Raw genomic sequence first — 12078 nt, 5'->3', positions numbered from 1 at the left:
ACTTCTGCTTAAGTATTTTGTTATTTAGTTGCTTTAAAACTTGTCATTAATTTGTGACATCTTTCCATCTTTACTTTACGTTCAATTCGTGCTAGTGAGTTGTTTGTTAATTAAGCTTGTTCCTCGTGGGATCGACACTCGTACTTAAATTCACTATATTACTTGGGCGACACGTGCACTTGCGCGCGTAAAATTCGCAACAGCTATCCCAATTTTTTTTCTCGGGCTATTTTAATGACGTTGACATTGAAATATTGACACGGAAGTATTTAATATTTAACTTTTTGGGTTTATAAAATTAGAATACCAAAAGTCTCACGTTTACTTTTATAAGGAACTCTTGTTGGTTAATTTTTTTTAATCAGAGAAGTGTTTTGGTGTTTTTGTTGTTATTTTTTTTAACAACGAATTCTTGCTGGTATTTTTTTTTATCAGAGAGAGAACTGCGGTTTTTTTTATCCGTATGTAAAGAAATATTTAAGCGAAGAGAGAGAAAGTTATTTTCTAAAAAATAAAATAAAATAAAATTGCTGACGTGTAAATTGTAACAATTGTTGTTATATAAATGGGTCGTAAGAATAAGCTTACTCTATATTCGGGCTGAATAGCCACTCTAGTTTTTTGCATTGTTTTAGCCTGCATCAATATGGGTCCACTTTTGAGTTTTCAAATATATATATATATATATATATATATATATATATGGGTCCACTTTGGTTAGTTTTAGTCGTAGAACACCCTTTACAATAGTTATAAGCTGATATAGAAATCTATGATCACATGCCCTAAATGTCGATGTGGTATAGAGAACAAGATCAATACACTATAACTAGTTGTTTTTGGTGATCAATACACAAAGAGTAAAACCATCAATAGTTTGATTTGTCTCAACTAGTCAAATTCAGGACAAAATTCAATAAAAGCAAAATTAACACACTTCATAGCCCAAAAACCATTTGCTTCAAAAAAAAGTACGAGTTCGTTCATCGATCTTCAACATACATGCTTTGAGCTCCACTTGGAACCACAGCCGTAGCAAAACTCATTCCCACACCTGCCAAATTACAACCAAAACCAACAAACAAACAAAATAAAAATTAGATCCACAACTCATTGGAAAGAAGAAACACATTGATCAGAAGACTGTATTGACCTGCAAGAGATGTGCAAACAGCCATCGTTCTTCTCGACATAAAAGTTGCAGCCGGGACATCTCCTCCACTTGTTCTTCTTGGCGAGAGCAAGAACCAACTTCTCGTTCTCGTTCTCCGACACTTTGTCCTTCCTCGCCGCCTCGGCTGAGTCCCGACACTCCTTGCCGACGTGCCACGGCACCTTGCAGCGAGCGCAGAACAGCCTGTGGCAGCTCGGGCACTCCGACACCGTCACGGCCGAGGCGGGCCCATCGTCCACCATCATCGCCGAGCAGTCTCTGAAGGGACAGTAAAGCTTCTTTGAACCCAGGACCACCGACTCGCAGAGAGCGTTTCCCCATCGTTCGAACACCTGCGCGCGCGACCGTAACTTAACCCCGGTTAATCATTAATTTTTTTTTTTTAACCTTTTATTGTTGTTCTTGTGAAATTGTCTACAAGAAAAGATAGCAATTTTTGCACCAAATATTAATTTTATTTACACTATATTTTAAGAATATATATATTATTAATATAAATTAACTAGATTAAAATAATATTTAATGTAATTTCATACTAAATAAAGCGTTATTTAGCGTAAAAATTACATCAAATATAAAGGTTTGATTTTGTTAAGGAAATTAAATTCCAATAATAGAATTTTAGAGTAGTTCATATTAGACACTTCTCAAGCATAATGCTCAAAAGTCAAATAGTAATTTCTTATTCCACGTTCTATTTAGTATAGCACATGACATAAACAGTAATTTCTTCTCTAGTTTATGCTTATTTGTATTTCACAACAGTTCTAGTATTTTCTTATTTACTTATAAATAACTAAACATAACACACCACAGTTATTATTTGCACAAATAATTCCTCCTAACTAATCAGCTTTTACCTGTCGGGGGACGACGGAGCTGCACTGCTGAGGCTCAAGAACGCCGCGGCAGTTTGGCGCCGGGCACGTCACGGCGGAGATGTTGTCCTTGATCTTCGTCGCCACGTGGCGTGATATGCACTCGGAGCAGAAGGAGTGAGAGCACTTGTCGTTTCTGAACATCTCCTCCCTCGGTTTCGCGTCCATACAAATCCCGCAGAACTCGGCCCAGTTTTCGGCAATGGCTACTTCGCTTTCATAACCCGGTTCTTGTTTCACTCTCTTTCCCTTGGGATCCACCGGATAATATTGTCGCGTAGTTGTTGCTGTTGTTGTTGTCGGAACGAGAGCGTAGTCTCGTTTGACTTCCACTTTCGGAGTCAAAGCCTTACTCGCAGTCGCAAGGTTTGTCCTTCTGACTCTAGGAATCGCCGACATTAGGGCTTCTTGAAGAGTCAGCTCTTCTGCGTATTTCTCGTCTGAGATCGGAAACAGCGCTTCGGCGTCGAACAGAGCGGAGAAGTAGAATTCATCGACCAGTTGTTCCATATTCCTTTCTTTCGTTTCGAGTTTTTCCGAATTCAATAATTTGACCTAACTATTTATATACGCACATATGATGAAGAGATCTTTTTGCATTGGGAGATTCGAACAGTCGAGTGTCATAATTAATGAGCGAAGTAGTGAATCCGAAAGCCGAATCTTGGAAATCGCAAGGGGTGACTAATCAATCGTTCCATCATGGAACACTTATTTGGTTAAGCATGTATGTAAATATTTTTATTGAATTAGAAATGGTCAAGTAAAAAGCGGGTTACAGTTACACTTATTTGATTAAAGGAAACGAAAGGAACGTAGTGACGTGTCAGTTAGTACATTTACACAAGGAAAAAAGTTGCCTCATTCGGTAACGGTATCTCCTAAGCCTTCTACGCCAGTAAATAAATGGACATTTGTGTCCCCAGTTCCAATCCCTCCCACAGTCGTAGCAGAACTCGTATCGGCACCTGTAAGTCAAACTCAAAACAAATTAATTATTTCTCTTTGGTAGTTATTGCGATAAAGTTGAGCGTAAATTTACATTTCAAGCCTAGAAGATTAATAGAAAAAAGTATGAGAGGAAATGTGTTTGGACTTTGGAGATGTTGTTTTTATATAATAGAATTTGCATTATAGGGAATTTTCGCAATTTAATTCAGCTAATTAATATGGTGTACACAAAAACATGGAAATTCCATTTAGAAAAAAGTTAATATATGGGCCTATCTCCAGATCAAAGTTACCTTTTATTTGCAGTTGGAAAGATCATGTATAATAAATGTTACGAATTGTTTCCTTAAGAAATATACCGCTTAAATAAAATTAAAATTAAATATTTTTGATTTATTTTTAACCGGTAAACAAAAAAATTTAAAAATAAAAATATAGAATCAATTCATATATTTTCAAATAGAAATTAATATGCTTAATGCTAGATTGATGAATAGAAATGAAATGGTAACACAATTTTTGGGAAGAGATAAATATGGGTCCATTAGAAAAATAGTCAACTTAAATGTTTAACATTGCTAAACAGTCAACGTTTGTTAAATCTCAAATGAATAACCACTTCCAGGAAGAAATATAATTGGCTATTCTCCTAATTTTTTGATGTAATATAGGTATAGTTACCGGCACTGGATGTGGTCACAGCCATATTCTTTTTCAACGAAGAGTCTACAGCCAGGGCATCTTCTCCAGCGCATAGAGCCGGCGAGGCCTTTGAACTTTTTGTCCATGCGCTTCACGCTCTTCTCGGGCTCGTCATCATCGCCGATCCTTCTCAGTCTCTCCTTCTCCATGTTCTTCCTGTATTCCTTGCACGTGATTCCCACGTGCCATGGCACCAGGCACCGCTCGCATAACTCCCGCCCGCACCCGTCGCACTCCACCTTCAACTTTCTCTGTCCCACTATGTCTAAATTTGCTGCATCAAAATTTTTATAAGAAGCTGTTTTATATATATGTTCATTGTCCAATATTGAAATGAGTGGATTTGCAATAGTGAAACAAACCAACATGAGAAAGTACCTAGTTTCAATATTTTTTGTGATCTTTTGATTATTTATTTATTTTTTTTTTTTTGGAATTGATTGTATGAATCGCCACCAATGATTTTAATGAGTGTCGGGTACAAAGTTTTTTGATAGTGTAACTTTGATTATTTTGTTGTAGATTTAAGTTTTTGAATAATCAATTAATTTTAAATGATTATTTTGTATAATTTTCCTATATGATACCGTTTAGGAAACTTATGTATAATATTAATAACTAATGACCATATAAATTGGTAACATCCGGGTAAAAAAACATAAGGTATATTAAGGATATTTTTGTCTTAAGTAGAAAATGATTTTCTTCCTTAAAGCTAATTACTTGCATTATCTCATATTTTATTAAATTTCTTCCGTCAAATTATCAACAAAAAAATTTATTTAAAATTTTGTCAAGTGAAATTCATTTCGGTATTTAAAATTTTGTCAAGTGAAATTCATTTCGGTAATAACTAATTGCAGTATTTCTGACCGGAGCTTATATCTGTTCGAATATCAACTTTTCATTTGTTAAAACAACATTTGTGAAATATAATAAGAATTAACCGGGATTTTAATCGTTTATATCATATAAAAAATAAAAATCATTTATTTAAAATTTGATGATATTAAAGTTATAAAAGGTTAAAATAAAAAAATTCGAAACGATTCATCGCAGTTCACCTATTTGAGGTTAACCTTGACCAAAACCAGAGTCCCACTATAAAATGAAGCCAAGTAATATTGTTAATTACGACTCATGTATCAATGATGCCCCTCCGTTTAACTTGAACAAGAAATGTATAAGGAATTAAAATTTACTAAACGTGAGATGATAATGATTATCATGTAAATACCTTCCCAGGCGGGGAGCGAAGCACGGCAATCATTAAAGGGACAGGAATTGATCTGCAAACAGCGAACGATGTGAGCGACCATTCCGATCTCCCACCGGAGAACCACCTCCTCCGACAGCCTCGCCGCCATCTGCTGCGAGCTCTGAGGATCCAGAAACGCCCGGCACCGCGGATCTGGACACGACACTTTCGCCGGATCTTCTCTCACCCTCGCCGCCACGTGGCGGCTCACGCACTCCACGCAGAATATAGTGTGGCCCTCGAACACGTACTTACACCTCACGTTCGTGAAAACCTCGTCTCCCTTTATCACTTCCATGCAAATCCCACACCTCAACAACACTACACCACTCTTGTTTTTTAGTACTGGTGATTCCGAACCCATTTTTTTTTTTTTTTTTTTCTCACGGCTTTGTTTTGGGTAGTTGGGTTTCGGTTTTGAGAGTGTATATAACGACTACGGACTAGACTGTGCCCATGTTTTAATTTTTTTTTTTGGTTGATGGGTATTATCATGAACTGATCAACAGTCATACGGTTTGTCCTATATCGTTGCGTAGATTTAAATCTAACTTGCGTTTATCTTTCCTCTTCTTTAGGCTATTCAATCGTTTTTTCGTCTCTCTATTCATTTATATATAGATTTGGTATATGCTCTGAGGAAAGAAGAAATCTATTTTTATTTTGCATGCGAGAATATCATATATTCATCGAGGCTAAAGCAAATTTATTTTTATAGGCATTTTTTTAACGTTTATTTACACTATTTAATATATATAAGCTTAAACAATATATATATTAGACCTAAAATATATTAAATTTAGGCTTTTTTTTACATGATTTACACTTTTATTTAGTGGAGGCCTAAATCAATTGTTTGACCTCCCTAGAGGTCAAGCCGAGCCTGTCATATAGCCGATTAATTAGTAGGACTTTTCTTTTCAAAATTTTCCCTTATAAATAAAAACATCAAGTTAAGTGCTTGATGTTATGTTTGGATAATTATTATAATGTATAGTCCTATTAAATATACATGACAAAACTCACTTCTTTATAAAAAATAATTTAATTATCCAAGAATAAAGTAAGTTTATGAACTTTATTATGACTACCAAGAGTAAGAATATGGGGTAATAATCCTTTGAAATCTGGAATGATTTATTGTTCATTTCGTAAACTTAATTAAACAGTATACTTGGATAAAGTTCAATTTTTTTTTTTTTTTTTTTTTTTAGTATTGTGCACTAATACTATTTTACAAGAATTAGTGATGTAAGAGATTAAGAGCAATATGCATAAATGGCCCCCAAACTATGTAAGTTTAACTGTTAACTCCTTTAAATTTTTCTTTAGACTATTTCTTCCTTGAACTTTGGGAGGTGGTTGAATTTTAGTGTTATGAATCATAGTTTTGAATCTTAGATAGACATCAATGTTTTCGGAGTTACTTGGATTTCCGATCGCCAAAAGTGTTTTATTGGTGCGGTGCGGATATTGTTTAGATGTGTACCTCATCGATTTTGCATTCAACATTCATACTCAAACTATCCGAAAAATTTCACAAAGAGAGCATCTTAAGCAACTTCTTTGTAGTATATCTCGGGCAGTACGAGTCAACGGTAAGTTACATGTGAAAAAATTAACTATAATAAATCTTCAATATGTATTGAGTAGACCAATTTTGTTAACTTTTGTAATATGCTTGTCAACAATTTGTGTGAATTGTTCAATTTCACAATAATAGCTGCTCAAGACAAACTTATAATGCCTAGAAACGATTAGAATGTATATCATGAAGTGGATTGAGTAAAAGCAGTTTGGAGTCGAAAAATGGAAGTTTCATGTTGAAGAAAAAGTGTTGAAAATTCTAGAGAATATGAAATTAGCCACTAATTTTGTCTGTGTAGGCTAAAGAAAAAAATTTGGTTAAAAAAAGAATTTTGATTTAAATTTTAATCGAAATTATTCGGTTAAAATTAACCGTACGGTTAATTTTAATTGAATTTTCGGTTAAAATTAATCGTACGGTTAATTTTAACCGAATAAAAAACAATTAACCTAGGTTAATTGAAAAAAATAATAATAGTTTGGTACTGTTGTTGAAACTTGAAACACACACACGCTAACATGCGCACACACACTGAGTCACTGACACACACAGCACACTTATAGTTTGGTACAATTGCCCACTTTTTGGTTAAAACAATTAATTGCAATTAATTGTCCACTTTTCTATTTCGGTTAACAATTAACCGTGAGAAAAAAAAAATCGGTTAATGGTTAATTGAAGTTAACCGAATTTTCAACTTTAGTGTAGGCAACTTGGTGTTCGGGGTGAGGAAAGATATTGCTGATTCAAATATGCTAATTTATGAAACTTTGAAACCATAATCAAAGTTTGATTTTTTTTTCCAAGCAATAATCTCATTATGGGGATGATGAGGTGGTAGTCGATTTGGGAGCGAAAACATGCGCATCTCGATAGTTGATGCTTAATGGTGTCATGTGTGCTCATGCGATTAGTTGCATTGAAGTCCAAGTATTTGATATATATCAAAAAATTAGAAAATAGGCAATTTAAACGTTTGACATTGTTAAATAGCCAATGTTTGATAAATCTTAGATATATAGCCGTAAATAATGATGTGGCCTAACATGTAGAGGTGGCTATTTATCTAAGATTTACGTATGTAAATACATGAAAATGACTATTTAACTAATATTTACCAAACGTTGACTATTAAGCAATATCAACGTTTAAGTACGTTGACTATTTTCCTAATTGACCCTTGATATATCTGGGTATATACACTCAAGGATTGGCGGGACCACATATAGGAATGACATATACAAAACTCAGGTTTTTAAGCTCTCTCGCTCGAACAAAATTCCCATCACTGACATTTGAGCCAGGCATAGCGGGATTAGCCAAGAGTTGTAGATTCATATCACTAGGTGAGGAGCGTGAAATTTGCACCAGCCCGGCGAGAGACCCTTATTGTTGGACTTCAGGGGGACAACGCGCGTGAACAAGCCATAACACGGATCTTGGGGGCATTGGCGGTACTGCAATACTTATCCGTGTGAGTGAGATGTCCATAGATAAAGCAAAAATTGTGTAGTTTTTCAAATCGGAACTCAACCCACCGTGTCATAGACGTCACCTGATTTAAGAGGGACTTCAATTCTTGTTTCAATATGGAAAAAAAAAAAAAGAAGAAGCAAATATTATCAGAAATGATCGCTTGAACATGACAAATAAAAAGGCAATGTATTAATAGTGCCTACCACATCAAGTCAAGATTTAAACCAAATCACTAATATTTGAAATAAAGTGGCCTTTTAGATGCGATTCAAGTCGCATCCAAAAAAATTTCGAAACTAAAGACACAATTTGTCCTAGTGTTTGGTCCTGTTCTTAGAGGGTTTCAAACATCATAGTGAATATGGACTTAGATAAAGTGGCCTATCCAGCTGAATTAGATAAATATTTTTCCCATCAAGCCAGAGTGAGATTAGGCGAAGCCCTCCACCACAAGCGGCTCGCCAAGGTCGACACCTTCGTCTTCAACAGAGATGCTAAAGCCATGCAACTGATAAGAACTTCGTCCATAGCAGTGAGGGAAAAGCGGGCCAACTCAAGGTGGAAGAATACCACAACTTTTTTGAATGATTATGCCTTTTTGTTTGTACTTTGTAATCATGTGCAATATTTAAATAAAACATATATTTAAAGAAATTTTTATATTTCTGATAACTTAAGTTAGTGAATAGACTGAATCACAATACCCATTTCATTCTAGTTAAGCATATGGTTGACTGAAAGAGTTACAAATTCGACCATCACATAGTCCGTGGAATGTCCATCGAACTCTTACTACGGCTTTGTGATATGTTTTAAATCTAAAAAAAAAATACCCTTAATACTTTGGAAAGCAATACAAACATTAGATGAAGCACTTGAAAAGTTCCAAAACAGGTAAGTTACAAAACATGAAAACTACTCCAGCTACTAAGGGCAGAGAGAGAGAGAGAGAGAGAGAGAGAGAGAGAGAGAGAGAGCTTACTTACCAAGCACAAACTAGTTACAAGAGGACATATACACTTTACTATAATATCATGTTTTAGGCTTCACTGCTCTCAATTCGTCCAACACAAAAGAGGACAAAAACTAAAGTGATTATGTTTGATTCTGGCCTTAAAGTCCAGATATTATTTCCACACATTTCACGTCACAGGAAGACATAAGTGACCAGACATCCAGTTTTTTCCACACATGTAACAGAAACTATAGCCACACCTACAAAACAAAAGTCTTTATCAAACAAAACAAAAAAGAGTAACAAAAAATAATGTTAATCAAGCACAACAAACCGTGGAAGCCAATTTTACCTGCAGTTAATATGCTCACAACCCGAAGATCGCTGAACATAGAACTTGCAATTAGGACACCTTTGCCACTTCTCTCTCTTGGCGATCTCCATGAACTTCTGGTCCATTATCTCGCCATTGAATTGGCGACACTGCAAGCCATAATGCCACGGAACCCGACACTGCGCGCAGAACAGCCTGTGACAGTACGGGCACTCCGCTGATGTCACCCTATTGTCCCGATCCTCTACAGCCAGCACCGCCGAGCACTCCCTGAACGGACAGTACATCTTCTTCGACCCCATATCCGACTCGCAGATCATCATTTCCCATCTCTCAACCACGCTTCGTGGCACGAAGGACCGGCAGTTTTGGGGTTCGAGTTTGACTTTGCAGGCTGGATCGGGACACTTGACGTTTACGATGCCGTCGCGTATCTTAGCAGACACGTGGGCGGTGATACATCTCAGGCAAAATGAGCTAGGACATGTGCTCTTGAACATTTCCTGTTCTGTTTTCCTCTCTATACAAATCCCACATAATCGAGGCGTTATTATTCGGCTACTCTTGATGTTCGACTTTGTCTCGGGATCTTCTTCTCTCTTGCGCTTACTCTTGGAAGCAGAGATATCATCTTGACCTCTCCGAATCTCCATGCTTGTCTGAATTTGAAGTTGTGCCTCAAGTTTCGAGGCTTGAAGTAACGTCTCTTTTATAAAATCAATGTCGATCATTAAGCAAACAAAAAAAAAATGGAGAATAAACATCAAACACTGACAAGATGATGTTACCAAACATGTCCTTTAAATCGAATATATCACACAGGTTGAGCTCAGAATAATGTTCATGCCTTTCACTTTATAAAGGGTTCTTCTACCATAAATAAGTGAAATGGAAGGAATAATAGTTCTAAATCCAGTCTAGATTGAGCTTTTGAAATCCTAAATGAAAACCTAGAAAACCACAGCAATAATCAACATATATATTATATAATTAAAAATAGGGAAATAGTAAAGAGCACTCGTTTATCATTCATCAAAATATAACTTGCACTCGTTTCTTTTGCTTTCATTTAGTAAAGAGTAACATCAACAACCAAAAAAGGGAAATTTAAAAATTGTACGAGCATAGTAAACGAAGACTGACCTTTTGGTCGCAGATTGTTCAAGGAATCAATGGCTCAAGAAGTGAGTAATTTTATCGCTCCATTTCTCTTCCTTCATCCTTTCCGAGGCGATTCCTCTCCTTCCAACGGAAGCCTTGATTGCCAAGTAAGTTGGCTATTTGGTCAATAATCATTCATAGTTCCTTCTCTTACATGGGTTTTATCAGTCTCATGTGGACTACATGGCCCAAGCGAAATTCGACTATTATAATCATAGTAATTATCTAAATATCTTGTATTTTCAAATATTCCATAACTATCTGAGTTTGTTTTTATGATTTTTAGATGATTTTGCGTAAATTAATGAAACTGTAAACAACTTAGAAAACATCGATAAATTGTTAAAAAAAAAAAAATCAGGCTATGTTGAAGTAGCACACAAGAAAAAAAAATCCAACATATCTTTGGGAGATTGATATCAATAATATCAATTGTTTGTCGAAAATCAACCAAAATTTAAATATTGACACATTTAGTACCAAATCGATCACGAATTAGGTTGATTTCTTGACACATTGGTCACGAAATGATTGCAGTTCGTGACCGATTTAGTACTAAAAGTGTTAACATTTGAGTTGTGGTTGATTTTTGTTAAGTAACAAATAAATGGTATGATTGATGTGCATTATCATTTATCTTTTGAATTTACTTCTAAGTGGAATGAGTTTTGGGCCAACTTTTTTTCATAGATAAAAATGATATATTTGGGCCCAATAGCCTTTAATGAGTTAGGGTGACAAACCCAAAGATTTGATCCATAAGACCATCTCCAACCCACCCTTAATTTGGGTGGGATTGGACATAATTTGGGGTGAGATTGCTCCAACCCACCCCAAATTTTATCCTAAATTTGATGTTGATAAATAGTTCAACCCTAAATTTGGGTTGAAACTATTCATCCACCCCAAATTTGGGGTGAAACTATTTGTAATTATAAATCCACCCACAAAAAAATTAATTTGTAATTTAGACCTTAATTTAAATAATTTATACAAAAAAATACATATTATTAATTAAAAAGGGAGTAAATAATATGACATTGATAATAATACATAACATTAATTAAACACAATACAACCAAAATAATATTTGTTTTTATTAGTTAATTTTTATATTTTAATATTGTAATATTAACATAATATTTAATATAAATATAAATATAAATTAATTTAATATTATTGACATAGAAAAATATATTAATGTTTAATAAGATTGATATTGACATAACATATTAATAGAGGGGTTAATATGAAATTAATATAAAGTAATATTGAAAATTATAAAAAGATAATATTCTTTTTGGGGTAGGATTTGGTGTTGTGGGTTGGAGTGTAAACACTGTAGTTGTATCAAATTTAATATAAAATTATACCAAATTTGGTTTTTGGGTCGGAGATGGTCTAATAATGACCGTTTTCGTTTAATTACTAAGGCAAATTATTATCACAAATTGACACGTGCAACTTCTTCATTGTTTAAAACTTTTGAATAATATTGATGATGTGTTAAGTGATGAATATGCCATGACTTTATTTGAACTTATATAACCGTGCATAACCAGTATTATTTGGTCAAAATGCTTATGAAATAAACTTGATAT

General features: G+C 34.7%; 3 protein-coding genes across 4 annotated transcripts; all 3 read right to left on the bottom strand.

Annotated features, from left to right (window-relative positions):
- Positions 1-776: 776 nt before the first annotated feature.
- LOC149385581 (RING/U-box superfamily protein) lies at positions 777-2562 on the bottom strand. Its single transcript, XM_089626362.1, has 4 exons — positions 2035-2562; positions 1154-1506; positions 1003-1054; positions 777-785 (listed from the first exon to the last, which is right to left on the bottom strand). Exons 1-4 carry the CDS (start codon positions 2560-2562, stop codon positions 777-779), a joined length of 942 nt encoding a protein of 313 aa, XP_089482488.1.
- A 1118-nt stretch (positions 2563-3680) lies between these two features.
- LOC149385580 (E3 ubiquitin-protein ligase RSL1-like) lies at positions 3681-5327 on the bottom strand. The gene is made up of 2 exons (XM_089626361.1): positions 4943-5327; positions 3681-3979 (listed from the first exon to the last, which is right to left on the bottom strand). The coding sequence occupies exons 1-2, from the start codon at positions 5325-5327 to the stop codon at positions 3681-3683; spliced, it is 684 nt and encodes a 227-aa protein (XP_089482487.1).
- Positions 5328-8986: 3659 nt separating this feature from the next.
- On the bottom strand, positions 8987-10608 carry LOC149385579 (uncharacterized). 2 transcript variants are annotated; one of them, XM_089627119.1, is made up of 3 exons: positions 10460-10608; positions 9335-10022; positions 8987-9242 (listed from the first exon to the last, which is right to left on the bottom strand). In XM_089627119.1, exons 2-3 carry the CDS (start codon positions 9967-9969, stop codon positions 9170-9172), a joined length of 708 nt encoding a protein of 235 aa, XP_089483245.1. In that variant the 5' UTR covers positions 9970-10022; positions 10460-10608; the 3' UTR covers positions 8987-9169. The 2 variants fall into 2 exon arrangements, with proteins under 2 accessions (XP_089483245.1, XP_089483246.1); XM_089627120.1 differs by having other exon boundaries at positions 9335-9975.
- Between the last annotated feature and the right edge of the window lie 1470 nt (positions 10609-12078).

The sequence above is a fragment of the Urtica dioica genome, chromosome 9 (genome assembly GCF_054948205.1).
Source record: "Urtica dioica subsp. dioica isolate 48M chromosome 9, U.dioica_male_clone48M_v1_H2, whole genome shotgun sequence".
NCBI classification, from domain to species: Eukaryota; Viridiplantae; Streptophyta; class Magnoliopsida; order Rosales; family Urticaceae; genus Urtica; species Urtica dioica.
The sequence above is the reverse complement of the archived record's forward strand: the minus strand, read 5'-3'. Positions and strand labels throughout refer to the sequence as shown.

Coding starts and splice junctions, on each gene's coding strand:
- LOC149385581 (XM_089626362.1), bottom strand. CDS start 2,562: ATGGAACAACTGGTCGATGAATTCTACTTCTCCGCTCTGTTCGACGCC. Junction 1,507..2,034: donor GCTCCGTCGTCCCCCGACAG/GTAAAAGCTGAT, acceptor TCGCGCGCGCAG/GTGTTCGAACGATGGGGAAA. Junction 1,055..1,153: donor TGTTTGCACATCTCTTGCAG/GTCAATACAGTC, acceptor GTAATTTGGCAG/GTGTGGGAATGAGTTTTGCT.
- LOC149385580 (XM_089626361.1), bottom strand. CDS start 5,327: ATGGGTTCGGAATCACCAGTACTAAAAAACAAGAGTGGTGTAGTGTTG. Junction 3,980..4,942: donor TTCGCTCCCCGCCTGGGAAG/GTATTTACATGA, acceptor ATTTTGATGCAG/CAAATTTAGACATAGTGGGA.
- LOC149385579 (XM_089627119.1), bottom strand. CDS start 9,969: ATGGAGATTCGGAGAGGTCAAGATGATATCTCTGCTTCCAAGAGTAAG. Junction 9,243..9,334: donor TGTGAGCATATTAACTGCAG/GTAAAATTGGCT, acceptor TTTGTTTTGTAG/GTGTGGCTATAGTTTCTGTT.